A 16,097-nucleotide genomic window follows, 5' to 3' on the forward strand; every position below is an offset into this window, starting at 1 on the left:
TCGCTGACGCCAGACGGACAGAGACGAACAGCCTGTGACGCCCCTGGTGCGTGGACGCTAAACCACGACACAAAGGAGCCTCTCTGCGAAAACAGAAACAGATGTGGAGAACAGACTCGTGGTTGCCAGCCAGGAGCCCGGGGGAGCGCGCAGTGGGAGGTTCGGGTCGGCAGATGTAAAGTGTTACGTGTGTTCTCAGAACGGATAAACAAGGTCCTACAGCACAGCACAGAGAACTGTGTTTGATATCCTACGATCTCCTCTAACAGAAAAGAATATTTTAAAAAAGAGAAAAGTATGTATATATACATAAAACTAAATCCCTTTGCTGTCCAGCAGTAATTAACACAACACTGTAAATCAACAATATATATTTCAATTAAAAATTCAAATAACATCGCATCCTCTTTCTTTCAGCCTTTTTAAAAAGGGAACGAGTCTATAGGGATCCCTCTCCTTGAAATACGTCAGACGGGGCTCCACTCGCGCTCTTGGTCACCGGCAGGCGGGGAGTCCTCCACACGGGGCCTGGCCTCAGTCCACGCCGTCTAGGCCCTGCTGCTGTCTGCCCTCCAGCTGGAGGACCTAGGAGAGAAGAGGCGGTGTCACCACGGGGGCCCGGACAGCCACGCTGCTGAAACGCACCGATCCACCCCAAAGAGCGTCACGGTCACGGGACTGGAAAAGCAGGTCTGCAAACTGCATCTGCAGGGCAAGGAGACCTAGGGGGATCCCGAGTCTGGAAGGACGTGTGCTGGCCGGGGTGGGGGGGGTGGAGCCAGGGTCTTGGCGGGAGCCAAGCCCCGCCCCTCACTAGTTCTTTGTGGGGAGGGGGCGTCCATGGCACTAGGGGTGCTCAGCAGCATCTCTGGACTCTGTCTGCTAGACGTGGGGGTACAGACCTCACTCCGGGCGGGATAACCTTCTCTGGACATGGCCTGATGCCCCCCGGATGAGGGTCGCGGCCACGCAGGGCTGCTTGGCTCCCATCTCAGTCTGCACTTCACCTCCTCACGGATGCTCCCCTTTGCCCCACCCTGCAGCCCTCCAGCTCAACGCGGCTCTTATTGTGAGAAGAAAGAACCTTTGGGATTTATTACAATTCATCACTAAAGCAGGGGTCCCCAAGCCCCAGGCTACATACCGGCACCAGTCCACGGCCTTCTGGGAGTGAGCGAAGCTTCATCTGCCCCCATCACTCACGTCACCGCCTGAACCATCTCCCCCGCCCCCATCCCTGGGGAAACTGTCTCTCGTGAAACCGGTCCCTGGTGCCCAAAAGGCTGGGGACAGAGCTGCTGCCTATTGTACGTAAGGCTCATCTCGGGGACCCTGCCTCCCAGGTAAGGAGCACCAAGCTAAAATACTCTCGTTTACGTCACAGGAAACACTGACCGGACCCACCTGTGAGCGACTGCAAGGCGGGAGGGAGTGAGCCCGTCCCCAAACGAGCCGACGGGAGCCAGCAAGTGTTTGACTTTGCTCCCTCCCCTCTGAGTATAAAAGGAGCCTGGATTCCGACTCAGGCAAGATGGTTCTTTGGGATATGAGTCCACCATCTTGGTCTACTGGCTTTCCCAATAAAGTCACTGTTCCCTGTTTCAGCAACTCATCTCTCGATTTACTGTCATGCATCAAGCAGGACGAGCTTGGACTCGGCAACATTATCGTCATTCATCACTTTCATGGATCCTGTGTTCACTCATCAGCCGTCTTTCTCCTCCCATCACCTTCCCTGGGGAGGGGCTGCCTCGAACTCGCCTCCATCACAGAAAAGGGAAGGGCCTAGACGTGCCTATTAAACTGATCTTGTTTCTCCTTCCTTTATCCGACTATTAATCAATAAGGAAAAACAGATGGTTCAGACAATGCGAAGCCAGTTGGACGCCCCAGTAGTTTAGAAATCACAGTGGTTGGTCTCACATTGACTGCATGATGGAGCCGCTAATTTTAGCATCCTCAGTTCAGTTCAGTTCAGTCCAGTCGCTCAGTCGTGTCTGACTCTTTGTGACCCCATGAATCGCAGAATGCCAGGACTCCCTGTCCATCGCCAGCTCCTGGAGTTCACCCAAACTCATGTGCATCGAGTCGGTGCATCCTCAGTACAGCCCAAAATAGCACATGCCAAGCTCTGATGGACCTGAAACATCCTGGACACTTGGCAGAAAGCAGGACAATAAAAAAAAATGCCACCATGTACATTAACCATGTACAGGGAAGCCTGGCGTGCTGCAGTCCATGGGGTCACAAAGACTCAGACACGACTGAGCGACTGAACATTAAAAAGCTTTTCAGTCCTCTGTGGAGACGAGCAGGATGAGGAGACGAGCTGTTATTCCCTCGACAGATGTCTCACAGGGAGAGAAACCATTTCCCCTGATTCACCTGGTCTTCGATGCAGCGGAACTGCCAGGGCCAGCGGGTGTTGTACAGAAACGGCCGCAGGTCGAACCTGTTGTCATCCGGGCTGTAGCTCTCAGCATGGTACGCGGGGGTCAGCGTGGTCATCTTGTGTCTGTTCAGGGAATACTTGGAGAAAAACCGCTTCACTTTGTCAGCCACCTGGGAGGTGAGGGAGGGGTGCACAGGGCCTGGTGTTAGCAAAGCCAGGAAGGCCCCCGGCTGGCGTTCTCAGCGGCATTGCCCAGGCCAGTTAACAGCTTCCCCCCAGCACCCCCATAGCGCTGCCTTGGACTTCCTCAAAGGCAGGAGTGGACTGATGCTGCTGCCTGGGCTAGAGCAGCGAACTGAGCTGTAAGGATGCGGGTTCCTGACTCCAGCATCCTGGAAACTGCATCAGGAGACTTGGGCAGGAGTCCCAGGAAGATGCATTTCTATTTCGTGAGGCTTCCAGGTGGTTCTGCAGGGACCGTCCTGTCTGTGGGCTTCAGCCCTAACGAGCCTGACAACTAGGGGGAGAGAAGCCATATTCTGACCTCAGAGTTCGCCCTCTGCCCCCCAAAGAGGCGAGGAGCTTGCCTGTGGTGACAGGGTCCAACCCCACTCAGATAAGCTCAGCCACGGCCGGGGGAGGGCTGAGAACGGGGCTGTGGCTCCTTACGGAGTGCTCTCCTTCTGAAGTCACACAGTGGCCACCTGCTCCGGAGCCAAACCCACCCACAAGGGGACCTCACCTGCTGACTCCCCGAGGACGCCGGGCGCGCCTCACCTGTCGGGGCGAGCAGGTGTCCTTCCACACATTGACGAGTTTGCAGAACATGCTGTAGGGACCCGTCTTGGCGACCTTCCGGAGCCTCCCGTAGACGGATAGCTCCGCATACGTCATCCCCATGTCTTCCTGGGGATGAAAGAGATGCGTCTCACGAGTGACAGCAGTCAGCGCTGGGGGGACAGCCTGAAACCTCTGCTCGAGATGGAACCAAGCCCCCCGCCCCCACCTCCTCCCGGCCCCAACCTCGAGAGACCCAAATCGAACATCAGAGGTCAGCAACGGATGACACTAAGCCCTGGACTCCCAGCCAGGGCCCCAGTGACGGAGCACGGTTGCTCGGGGGCAGACAGGAAGCCACGCAGGAGCCCTGGAGTGGGGATGTGGCAGAGGAAGTGCGGTGACAAATTACCTCGTCGGTCTGTGACACCCGCCCGTGGGCCAAGGGCTCCAGCTCAGCTGTGGCCGGTGCTGCCAGGATGCTGTGGTTAGGGCACACAGAGGTCGGTCACAACAGCTAACAGGGTGTTAGCGCAGCAGACATCACACAAGTGCGGAGACAAGGGACGCGCCGACTTTCCAGCCTCTTGAGGGGCAGAGGGTGGCGGCAGCCGCTGGATCTGGCCACAGCCAGGGTTGCAGTGACAGGAAGGAAGCGGGTACCTGGTCTCGGGGCCCGAGTGCCCGTGGCCAGACTGTTTCCATCAGGTGATGGGCGCTATGGAAGGTGGCTGAAGGGGGCAGGGTGGCCGGGGCTGTGCTGAGAAGACGCGTACCCGGCGGCCCAGGGGCACACACGCACCTCTGCAGGGCGGGAAGCTGAAAGCGCTCCACACAGAGCTGGACGAAGGCTCTTAGGTCCGTCTTGCTGATCCCGCCGATGGGGTTGATGTCAGCGCTGGAGCAGTCGTACTTGGTCAGGTAGCCGAGGAGGCTGCAGCCGGAGAAAGGACAGGCGGTTTCAAGGCAGCAGACCCAGGAGCCGCAGAGTCTGAGAACCTGTGGGCCTGGCCATCTGGCCCCTGGGCACCAGGACACGCCTTCTTCTGGGGCTCTGGAGCCAGAGCTCGGCAGACTCGAGGGTCTCGAGAAGTCTAATGTGCTGGGGCAGACTGGGGAAGGGGCCAGCGCTGTGGATGGCCAAGGAGGGGTATCCAGCAAGCCAGAGGGTCAGTTTGGGGGATGACCAGTGCCAGCCCTGAGTGGGGCTCCTTCAACCAACCCCGAGGTGGGTGTAAAGTCACTCCCTGTCCCGTGAAATGGATGGCTGATGGTACGAGCAGGGTCCGGTCTGTGGGCAGGCATCAGGGTTTCCAGGCCAGAAGAGATGTGGCCGTTTTCATCTGACCCTGCGCCTCTTCCACCCTTCGACTGTTCCCAGAGGTGCACCCAGAGCAGAGGCAGAGTGAGGGGGGCACAGACCCTCAGGAGTGGCCTCGGGTGGAGCGGGGTCTCCTCCAGTCTGGGGGCCGCACGCACCTCTCGTCCACGTTGGCGGATCCGAGCACGAGGAGCCCACCGGGGGCGCCGCGAGACCAGAGGCTCAGCTGAGCGAAGAGGTAGGCGACGACCATCCTCACCCGTGCCTGGCCCACAGGAGGGGACGTCACCGAGCTGGCCGGGGCTGGGGCACGCGTGCTAGCACCACCTCCCCGCACCTCGGACAGCAGGGACGCTTAAGTGATGCAGGAGCTTCTAGCGGCCAGAGGGTCCCGGAGCCCGTGGTCCCTCCCCCGAGGGGCTCTTGCACTCAGCAGGGAGGGACCAGGGGCCGGGGATGAGAGCTGCAGCGCGGAGACTGGACCACAAAGCCAGCGGGAGAGACCTCGGCCCCTCCGGCCAGTCCCTGCGCCCCCGGGGAGGCCACCAGCAAGCCCAGGAAGGGCATGGAGACGGGGCAGACCCCAGCAGACGCAGCCCACGCCCCCTTTCCCGCACGGACCACCCAGGGTCCAGCTCCCCTGCAGCCGATCCCCGAAGATGCAGAAGACACACTCGGAACACTCACACCTCATGCTCACAGACTCTCACGCTGACGCACACTCACACACACACTTGTGCACTCACACACACGCACGCTCAGAGACCCCACCCCCGTGCTTTCACCGCCGCACACTCACGCACACACACGCTCAGAGACCCCACCCCCGTGCTCTCGCACACTCACCTATCCCTGTGCATACGCCTGTGCACACGCTCACCTCGTGCCCCCCTCGCACCTCTCTCACACACACACGCAGAGCCCCATCCTTGTCCACGCGGCTGCACGCTCCGCGTCTCTAAGAGGCGGGCTGCTTGCGGACCCCCGCGCCGGCCGCCCCTGGGTTTCCCGCGGTCCCTGCGTGCGGACAGGGTGCGGGGGCGCACCTGGACGTTCTGCAGAGCCAGGTTCTCCCGGCTGCTCCCTCCGTGAACCGCAAACCGAGGGCTCGTACCCGTCACCAGGCTGAAGATGCCCACGAGGGCCTTGACCGCTGGGTCGATGTTGAGACCGATGTGGTGGCTGGAAGGAGGAAGGGCGGGCTTGCAGACAGTGAAACAAACACACAGCACGGAGCTCGCCATCTTCAAGGGCCAGTGGCACTGAGTATATATATTCACGACGTGCCGCCACCACCGCCAGTTTCAGAACCTTCCGTCAGCCCAGAAGGAGGCCCTGTGCCGGCGAGCGGTCCCTCCCCAACCCCCTCCTCTTCCAGCCCCTGATGACCATGGACACCCTTTCTGTGTGTGTGTGCATGCGTGCTCAGTCGTGTCTGACTCTTTGTGACCCCATGGACCGTTGCCTGGCCAGGCTCCTCTGTCCACGGAATTTTCCAGGCAAAAATACTGGAGTGGGTTGCCATTTCCTTCTCCAGGGGATCTTCCCGACCCGGGGATCGAACCTGCATCCCTTTTGTCTCCTTCACTGGCAGGTGGGTTCTTCACCACTGACCCACCAGGGAAGCCCTAAGGATTGCTTATTCTGGACATTTCGTGGAAACGGAATCACACAGTATCTGTCCTTTCGTGTCTGGCTTCTTTTACCGAGCATGATGCTTTCAGCTTCACGTAGGTGGTAGCCTGTGTCAGCACCTCCTTCCTTTTTAAGGCTGAGAAGCACCCCGTGTGTGAACGGACCACGTGTTTCTCTACTAAACTGCTGATGATGTGTGAGCTGTGACTGTGCTGTGTGGACACGAATGTGTAAATACTTGCTCATGTCTTTGCTTTCAGTCCCTCTGGGCATCTCCCTGGGAGCAGGACTGCAGGGTCAGGGCAGCTTTTAGCCGAGCTCTGCTTACAGAATGGGCAGCTCCTTATTTTTTCTTTGGAGGCAGAACAGATGGAACGTTCTGAACGGAACCAAGTCTCCCTGAACAGAAAGATGCCCCCACCGCGCCTGCGTCTGGTACAGTGGCCCCCGAGGAAGGCGGAGGAGGGCGGGGGGCTGCACCCCTGGAGCGGCGAGGGGCTCCGTGCTCCCATCCGGAGTGCATCGGCCCGCTTCTGGGAAGGACGGAGCGGAGGGGGCGATCTCAGGCACACAGAAGATCTGGGGTGAAGCTGATGGGAAAGCGGCTTGCCTCTGGGGTGCTCAGTGACCCACAAATGGGGTATCGAGGGGAGCTTCCCATGGTCCCTGACAGCCGGCCGGGCCCGACACCAGGGGCCAGTTACCTTCCAATCTGCTGGGCCAGCCCTCGGGCCCTGTCGTAGGTCTCCTGGGAGGAGTTCTCGCTGGCCATGTAGCAGGTGGTCAGGATGCGGCCGCAGAGCTCCCGGGGGTCCTGGGGGGTGTAGCTGGGCTGGTTCACAATGGTTCGGACGTCAGCCAGCACCTCTGGATCTGAACCCCGCAGGACAGAGGGCACGTGCTGGGTGCCGGGCGCTGCACCACCCGGTCCCTCTCCACCACTCGGCAGTCTCGCCGGATGGCACCAGAGTGCCTGTTTCTCAGCTGCGGTGCTTCAGGAACGGCCGGCGTCACCGCACACAGCAGCAGGGGCTGACCCCGGGCGGGCCTGACCCCGGGCGGGCCTGACCCCAGGGCCCTGTTCTTTCCTCCTGGTCAGGCTGCCGACACACAGCAGTGGCAGGCACCCTGTGGCTTGATGGACCCGGCTACGTGGGCCCAAGGCCCCTGAAGGGACTTTAGCGGCCTTGCTGTCCCCAGGCCCCGGGACTTGGGGTGATGCTGGGACGTCTGCGTATGTCCCCCACCACGATGCTGGGTTAGCTGGGTTTACCTCTCTGCTCCTCCCGCAGGTTAAGCCCCCCGCCCAGAACTTGCTCGGGCCCCAGGCGTTACCTACTTCCACGCTTCACAGCCTCGCAGACCTGGCGGCACATGGAGTAGACCAGGCAGGCGGTGGCTGCGCTGTCCACTCCGCCACTCAGGGGAAGGAAGAACCCCGCCTGGAACAGGCCAACCGGACGGCGGTGTGAGCGGAGCCTCGCGTTCAGCGGTGAGCCCAGCTCCCCCAGCCAAAACGACCGCCCACAAAGTGCTCTTCCCCTGGGGAGGAGAAGGGAACCCTGCACATTCCACAAGGCGAAGGGAGTGCCACCGTTGGGGGCCCAAGGCTGGGTCTCCGCCATGAATGACAGACACACATGATCATACCACCAGGCAGGAAGTCTTGTAACTTGGGGTCATTAGACAGGACTCTAAAGATGGAGCCAAACCTCAGTGCAACCTTGGCCAGGGTAGCCGAGGCTCCTGACTGAGGCAGAGTCAGGAAATGTTTGCATTAAGAAACACTCGTCAGGGCTTCCCGGGTGATCCAGTAGCTAAGAATGTGTCATGCAATGCAAGGGACCCTGGTTCGATCCCTAGTCTGGGCGGATTCCACCTGCCACAGGGCAACTAAGCCCTGTGTGCCTCAACTACTGAGCTCACACTCGAGAGCCCAGGAGCCGCAATGATTGCAGCCCGTGTGCCTCGAGCCCCGCTCCACGACAAGAGAAGCCACCACAGTGGGAAGCCTCTGCCCTCAACTGGAGAGTAGCCCCACTCATGGCAGCTACAGAAAGCCCGTATGCAGCAACAAAGACCCACCACCATCAAAGAGCAGGTTAAACAAACAAATCTCAGACAAGTCACTGGCATGCCAGAGTCAAACGCAAACCCGCCGCAGAAGAATTAAAGGGGGCTGGCCAGAGCCCCCCAAGTCTTACCTGTCGGCTGCGTCTTAAGAAGTCCCACAGCCAACACGCAGGTCCCAAGCTGGGTAATGGTGGGAAGCATGAGGTTGGCAAGCTGCCGCGCTGGTTCGCAGCTCACCTGGGGGCAGGTGCCCAGATGGACGCAGGGCTGGGGAGCCGTGCCGGCACACTGCCCCCGGCTGCTTTCAGCCTTTCGAGGGAATGAGAGCTTCTGAAGCCTCAGAGCAGCCCCAGGAGGCAGGTGCTCTCACTGTTCCCGTGGGGGAGATGGAGACACAGCAAAGCAAGCACGGTGTCTCTACGCCCAAGGGCCCAGGGCAAGGCAGGCAGGGCTGGGCGTGGGGCCTGTGGCCAAGTTACAGTGTCGTCTGCAGGCCCTGGAGACCAGGGTGCAAGGCCCCCAAGCGGCCACTTGGCAGCGCAGCAGGGGACGGAGGGAGTGTCCTGGGAAGGACAGTGTGTCAGTCACTCAGTCGTGTCCGACTCTTTGCAACTCCGTGGACTGTAGCCCGCCAGGCTCCTTTGTCCATGAGATTCTCCAGGCAAGAAGGAGTGGGTTGCCACGCCCCTCTCCAGGGGATCTTCCCGACCCAGGGATCGAACCCTGGTCTCCCCCATTTCAGATGGATTCTTTACCATCTGAGCCACCAGACGCCCCCCTGCCCCCTGCCCTGCACACCAACAGCCCCACCTGATCTCCTCGGCAGGACTGTGGTATTTCCACTCGATGGGCTCAGACACGGACTCCAGCAGGTCCTCGTGGCAGGAGAGGGCGAAGTCCACCTTCACGCGGGGGTAGGGGCTCACCCTGCTGGCCTGGGAAGGACACTCCCTGAGGGCCTGAACCCATACAGGTCCCTGGGATGGCTGTAGGGGGGATGCTACACAGCTCAGAATCCCAGTGGGGAACTTTCACAGCCACCAGGATGGCCAGGACACAGATGGATGCAGCAAACACTGGTGGGATTTGGGGAACTGGAGCCCTCGCACAGCGCTGGGGGGACACGAGACGGAGCAGGGACTGAGGACAGTCTGGCAGGACCTCCCACAATTAAACAGAGAGTCACCACAGGAGCCCACAGGCCAGTCCCAGGTAGACAGACCGCAAACATGTCCACACAGACGCCTGGGCATATGCCTACAGCAGCACCGTTCATCATGGATGGAGCAGAAATGGTCCAAACGTCCACCGGCAGGTGAATGGATACACAGCATGCGGGCTACCCATGCGGAATATTACTCAGCCATACAAAGGGATGAAGAACTAACACACGCCCCAGCATGAACCACAAACACTATCCTCAGTGAAAGAAGTCAGTTCCAAAAGGCCACATATTATATGACTCCATTCACATGAAACATCCAGAACTGGCAAATCCATAGAGTCAACACAGACTGCAGTTGCCAGGGGCCCTGGGGGTGGTGAATGGGGAGTGACACCTCATGGGTCCAGGTTTCTGTCAGGTGATAAGAACATTCTGACACTGATTGTGGTGATGCTGCTCAACTCCACAAATATACTCAAAAACCACTGCATCTTGTGCTGAAGTCAGCGAATTATAGGGTATGGGAATGACATTTCAATGAAGCTATTATTAAAGAAATTTCTCCATCTTTGATGAGCATCCTATGGGTGTGTTTATAATCGCTTACCTCCAGGTTTCGAGATGAAATCTCTGCCCTGTAGCTTCTGATGTCCTCCAAATCCAACGTGGCAGTGAGGACTTCCTAGAGAAGGGAGTTTCAAAGAAAAATCATGATTTCCTATTTTTTTCCCTCACGCATCTGTTTTCATAAGCATGCCACATTATACACAACGAGTCCCGCCTTCTGAAGCAGGACTAGGGGCCTGGGGAGAGGGGAGCACCAATGGTGCGGCCCACCCAAAGCCCTGCCCTCTTGTCATTGCCACCAGAACTTTTACCGAGCTGACGTGCTGGCTGATGAGACACAACAAATGTCTTCTGGGAGCTTTTGAGAAAGTTTCCTAAAAAGATACAGGGAGAGTAAGGGCCCTCTTTCTGCCTTTGAATGTGGCCGTATGAAGATGGGATAGCTGGAGCTGCTGCAGCCATCCTGTGACCATGAGGCAACTGACAATGACGCCTACACAGAGGAAGGCCCAGCTGGGGAGTGACAGGGGGTAGAGCCAGAGCCCCGGCAATTGTCACACAAAGGTCCCAGCCTTGCTGTGCTGCACGTGTTCCAGGACATGATGCTTCACTGCCTTTGAGTCCAGATAGATGGAGGTTCTGCCGCTTGCAACCAATAGCAGAAAATAGACAAGTTTAACTCAGGGATATTACTCCTTTCTTTGTGAAAAAAATCCTAACCAGATCATACTAGGATATTGTCTCATACAGGCAGATGCAGGACAGCAGGAACTACTTCTGAGGGGGACCTGGGGTGGCTGGGCCCCTGCTCCTGCTGCTGGCCGTGGGCAGCCGTCTATGCCAACACCAAGCCAAACCCAAGACAGAAATGCCTGTGAAGAGACGGAGAACACAGAACTCCCACGTCCACTAGCTCTTCTGTCATTTCCCAAGTGCTGGTCACCGAAGCCGCCAGGCTGCTCCTGACGAAGCCACAGAAATTGGGAAGGCCCCAAAGGAGCGTGTCCTTCCTGAGAGGAAGGGTCCAGCCCACTTTTCCTGGAATTAGGCTAGCTTCACACAAAGGCCGGGTGGAGGTCATGAGAAGAACGTGCCCTCGAGAAGGTCCACGGACCAACGAGGTGGCAGAACCGAAGGGCACTGCCCCCACCCCAGGGTGGTGACGCCGCCTCCGCCGGGAACACTCAACTCAGAGAACTCTGGCTCAAGGGCCCCCTCTGGGGGGTGTGGGGAAACGGTCGCCTGCTGAAATGGGGGTTCCTGGAACCTGCAGCCACCTGCACACCTGCTCATCCAGGTACAGGCGACCCCCAAAACTCACTGCCAGTCACTCCTGCCACCAAGTGCCTGCGGCCCAGACATCCGGCCGAGAGTCCTGGCAAAGTGGGCCTGCACTAAGGCATGTCTGGAGCAGACAAGCGACTGGCCGTCTACATGGATTTCATCTTCGCCTCCAGAGACCTTCCGTCTTAATCAAGGTTGACGCTGAACAGCAGGAGGCCTCTGGGGACCCCGCCTCCTGGAAGGCAAGGTCTGGGGACCATGCTCATTCCCACCGGGCAGGCAGGATCAGGGTCCCCGTGGTCTGGGGACCATTTGCAGGGAGGTGGCTTCTTCCAGCTGCTAGGGCCAGACTGCCAAACCCTGGGCTTCGCTCTGAGCAAGAAATACCATGAATCCATTCCAAGCTTCCTTTCCTCAGTCCAGTCCAAAACCGAAGTTTGATTTCATAACCACCTCCCTGCCGACAACCCCAGTGAGACGGCACAAGTACGTGAAATGGTGAAGCAACAGACATCGCATCAGAGGGCTCTGCTGCGGCTGCTGCTAAGTCGCTTCAGTCGTGTCCGACTCTGTGTGACCCCATAGACGGCAGCCCACCAGGCTCTCCCGTCCCTGGGATTCTCCAGGCAAGAACACTGGAGTGGGTTGCCATTTCCTCCTCCAATGTGTGAAAGTGAAAAGTGAAAGTGAAGTCGCTCAGTCGTGTCCGACCCTTAGCGACCCCACAGACTACAGCCTACCAGGCTCCTCCATCCATGGGATTTTCTAGGCAAGAGTACTGGAGTGGCTTGCCATTGCCTTCTCCGTCAGAGGGCTCTGGAGAAATTCCTATTCAGAGACACCCGTTTATCGTGCTCTGGCAGAGAAAGTCCCAGAAAACCTTTTTCCTCCTGCTACTACCTGCTTCTGTGAACAAGCATTTCCAACACTTGTTTCCAAAAACCCTGAAAAGACAGGATGAGAGATACCATGTGACGCCTGTACTGGCCGCCTGAGCCCAGTCACGGCGACTCTCTCTGGCAGAACCGAAAGTTACTTTGTGTTGTGTTTGCAGATTTGGAATTGATTCCCATTTGGGGGCAATAACAGTCATTTTCTTTCTTGGAGGCTTAAAAAACTCTCGAGAGCCACACAATTCTGTTGTTCAATCGCTAAGTTGTGTCTGACTCTTTGCGACCCCATGGACTGTAGCATGCCAGGCTTCCATGTCCTTCACCATCTCCCGGAATTTGCTCAAACTCATGTCCATCGAGTCGGTGATGCCATCCAACCATCTCATCCTCTGTCACCCCTTTCTCCTCCTGCCCTCAATCTTTCCCAGCATCAGGGTCTTTTCTAATGAGTCGGCTCTTCATATCAGGCGGCCAAAGTATTGGAGCTTCAGCTTCAGCATCAGTCCTTTCAATGAATATTCAAGACTGATTTCCTTTAGGATTGACTGGTTGGATCTCCTTGCAGTCCAAGGGACTCTCAAGAGTCTTCTCCAACACTGCAGCTAGACAGCATCAATTCTTCGGTGCTCAGCTTTCTTTATACTCCAACTCTCACATTCATACATGACCACTGGAAAAACTATAGCTTTTACTAGATGGACTTTTGTTGGCAAAGTGATGTCTCTGCTTTTTAATAAGCTGTCTAAGTTGGTCATAGCTTTTCTTCCAAGGAGCAAGCATCTTTTAATTTCATGGCTGCAGTCACCATCTGCAGTGATTTTGAAGCCCCCCAATATAAAGTCTGCCACTGTTTCCATTTCTTCCCCTTCTATTTGTCATGAAGTGATGGGACCAGATGCCGTGATCTTAGTTTTCTGAATATTGAGTTTTAAGCCAGCATTTTCCAATCTCCTCTTTCACTTTCAACAGGCTCCTTAGTTCCTCTTCGTTTTCTGCCATAAGGGTGGTGTCATTTTCATATCTGGGGTTATTAATACTTCTCCCAGCAATCTTGATTCCAGTTTGTGTTGCCTTGCCCTCTGGGGAAAACCCTCCAAGGGCCCACCTGCAAGGCTCTTCCCTGCTCTGCTCCTCCCAAATGACCCCTTATCGCTGAACCACGTGCTGCTGCTGCTAAGTCGCTTCAGTCGTGTCCAACTCTGTGCGACCCCATAGACGGCAGCCCACCAGGCTCCCCAGGTGCAGTGTCTGCTTATTCCTGGGACCGGCTCCAGGTCCCCACCTGCTGTGGGATTCTTCCCACAAGCCCATCCCATACTCCCTGGAGCCAGGGGCCACCCACCCTTTGGTCGATACCAAGCCCCCTCCTCCTGCAGTTCCAGGCCTCTCCTCCAGCTCCACTGCAGCCTCGTGGGGACCTCCAGGGCATGCAGTGCTGATAACCTGCCGTGGATCCATCAGTCCAATGAGCTGTGTGGGGGCATCCCCGTAACCTACTTGGGGTAGGAAACCCTCACTCCACCAAGGAGGTGAAGAGGAAGCAATTAAAACCAGCAGGATCTCTCCCAGGGCGGGGGCACATCAGACCCCCAGTTACGGGGAGAGCAGAGAACACAGCCTCTGCATGAGAGACCCTCCACCATTGCTCGGGCCGGCTAGTACCACATCATCCAGAGAGAACTGGGACCCCTGGGCAAAGATGCTGCCGTTCATGGCGATGAGAGCACAGCCGTCATAGTACAGCCGGTCCCCATCACAGCCCTTCTGATTGGCCAGCAAGTAGATCCCGCCATTCTGGAAAACACAGGGGAGGGCAGTGGTCAGCTCCGATCCATCACCTACCTTCACCCTCTGCCGGCCCAAACATGCGGCGCTTCAGGCCTCCAGCCCCGCAACTCTGCTGTACTAATAATCAGCGCCCCAACTCCAGCCAATGAAACACACGCCTCCAGGGAAGGCCCTGCAGCTACGAAGCCCTCGGCCTCCCAAGGCGCCAGGGGTCACACAGAGCCTACTCTCACCCCCAACAACCCTTCAAGGCAGGCGCCACCACCTCCCCCAGAAGGGAGGAGAGATAGAGCTTTGGAGAACACAACTCCCTGGTGTGAAACAGACACGTGCCAGCGTCCCCGCTGCCGCCCACCTTGGTGGTGGCCATGGTCACCAGGTCCACGCGGGCGTGGGCTTTGCGCAGCACGTGGTGGCTGCCTGAGCCGTTGGTGAAGATCTCCACACCATCCAGGCCCATGTCCACGTGCGGGCTGCAGGCGGAGGGGGTCGGAAAGAAGAGACTCGTGTCCTCAGCCCGCCCAGCCCCGCAGCTCCTGGGGTGTCTTCCCTGCCCCAGGCTGAGACGCCAAGACGCTGCAAACCCCCAGCCCCCCTGGGCCCCGCAAGAACAGGGATCAGGGGGCAGGACTGACCTGTGGGGCGTCCAGAGCTCCTCACAGACCTCACTCCCGATGCAGGTGTCCCGCGTGGAGAGGACGGCGTCCCCAAAGGGTACAGTTTCCTGGGGGGCGGGACCGGAGCTCATGAGCCCCCTGGCTGTCCTGTCTGGGCCGTGTGCTGAGCCGGGACCCCCAAGGCCACACGCAGAACTTGCCGGAAGGCTGCCGTTCTGTTTCAAGCCCTAACGAATTCCTCCTCCCCTGGGAGTATTCCCAGTCCAGGGCCAGCGGGTGTCTTCTCTGCGGACCGAAGAGCCCTGGCCACACCCTTCACCAGCTGAAAGCCCAGCTCTGAGCTGCCACGACCTTGACTGTGGCCGTAACCGACTGTGACTCAGCTCCTGAAGCTTCTGGGGCCCAGAGGGCTGCCAGTATCCACCGGGTCGGCTCCTGGATGCTCTTCTGACATCATCTGTGCTCTGGGGTTCCTGTGCCCACGCCAGAAACGACCCAACTGAGCCTGACAAAGTTCCCTCGAGCCGACAGGTCACCCAGCTCCCAAGCAGCAAGCCTGGGGCAGGACGCGGGCCCCTGTGTCTCCAAGAGCCTCATTCATGGCCCCTCGAGGGGTGGGGCTGCCGGGTGGGGGGGGATGAGCCCCCCGAGGGCGCCGCTCGGGTCTGAGGAGCCGCCGGGTTGAACGTGCTGAGAGGGTCACACAGCATGGACCCCACCTTGCCACGTCTCTCGGGGACCAAGTTTCAGCTGTGCTGCTATTTCACTTGTTCAAGAGAACTCAGCCCTGGAGGCCCGGGAGGTTGGTCAGGTCCCCTGACAGCTGTGTGTGTGACCTCAATTCCCTTCATTGCCAAGGGCAGGATCCGGGGGAAGCCCGCCTTTCTCTGTCCTGAGGCCTTGGCTCATGGACACAGCGCTCACCCTGGACCCTGAGCCGGCTGTCCCAGGACCACCACATGCCCTGCCCTTGAAACCCTGACACAGGGGCAGGATTGGAATCTTGACCCCATCCTCCTGGACAAGACCAGGGCTCAGGGCAACAAATAAAACATCCAGGATGGCACCCAGGGTCGAGCCCCCGACCTGCACTGTCCAGGCTACAGCTATTACAGGGCAGGCTTTGCTCTGGCTCTTGGAAAATGGCCATGAACTCTAATCCATGTTTGCCCAGGACCAATTCCTGCAACTTGTTCCCAACCAAAGGCAGCAAGCAGCACCCTTCCATCTGCAGACGATCCCACGTGGGCTTAGGGGGTCACCTGGTGGGACATTTAGGATGTGAAAGGGTCCGAGAAGAATGAAATGGAATGAGTGTTGTGGCAGGTTTGCTGCTGAAATGTCTGTTTCACTCACACACACACACACACTCACACTCACACACACACTCACTCACACACACTCTCACACACACACACACTCTCACACACACACTCACACACACACACACTCACACACACACTCTCACACTCACACACACACTCACTCACACACTCACTCACACACTCACACACACTCACTCACACACACACTCACTCACACACACTCTCACACACACACACACTCTCACACACACACTCACACA

At 58.1% G+C, this 16,097-nt stretch overlaps 1 protein-coding gene across 4 annotated transcripts in view; it reads right to left on the reverse strand.

The window, feature by feature from the left end:
• Positions 1–354: 354 nt before the first annotated feature.
• Positions 355–16,097, reverse strand: part of NADSYN1 (NAD synthetase 1) — a 30,640-nt gene continuing 14,897 nt past the window's right edge. For 2 of the 4 annotated variants that reach the window (XM_088832462.1, XM_088832463.1), the window contains exons 7-22: positions 14,531–14,619; positions 14,251–14,368; positions 13,770–13,901; positions 10,242–10,304; positions 9,971–10,045; positions 9,009–9,133; positions 8,330–8,378; positions 7,465–7,567; positions 6,830–6,998; positions 5,537–5,672; positions 4,649–4,755; positions 3,972–4,103; positions 3,582–3,651; positions 3,170–3,298; positions 2,386–2,562; positions 355–585 (exon numbers count right to left, since the gene is read on the reverse strand). In XM_088832462.1, the coding sequence (XP_088688588.1) occupies positions 535–585; positions 2,386–2,562; positions 3,170–3,298; positions 3,582–3,651; positions 3,972–4,103; positions 4,649–4,755; positions 5,537–5,672; positions 6,830–6,998; positions 7,465–7,567; positions 8,330–8,378; positions 9,009–9,133; positions 9,971–10,045; positions 10,242–10,304; positions 13,770–13,901; positions 14,251–14,368; positions 14,531–14,619 (1,725 nt within the window). In that variant the 3' untranslated portion in view covers positions 355–534. The remainder of the gene's footprint in view (positions 586–2,385; positions 2,563–3,169; positions 3,299–3,581; positions 3,652–3,971; positions 4,104–4,648; positions 4,756–5,536; positions 5,673–6,829; positions 6,999–7,464; positions 7,568–8,329; positions 8,379–9,008; positions 9,134–9,970; positions 10,046–10,241; positions 10,305–13,769; positions 13,902–14,250; positions 14,369–14,530; positions 14,620–16,097) is intronic. The other 2 variants (XM_055415269.2, XM_088832465.1) reach the window with 2 other exon arrangements.

The sequence above is a fragment of the Moschus berezovskii genome, chromosome 25 (genome assembly GCF_049115385.1).
Source record: "Moschus berezovskii isolate FMDL1 chromosome 25, NW_MosBer_1.0, whole genome shotgun sequence".
Taxonomy (NCBI): Eukaryota; Metazoa; Chordata; class Mammalia; order Artiodactyla; family Moschidae; genus Moschus; species Moschus berezovskii.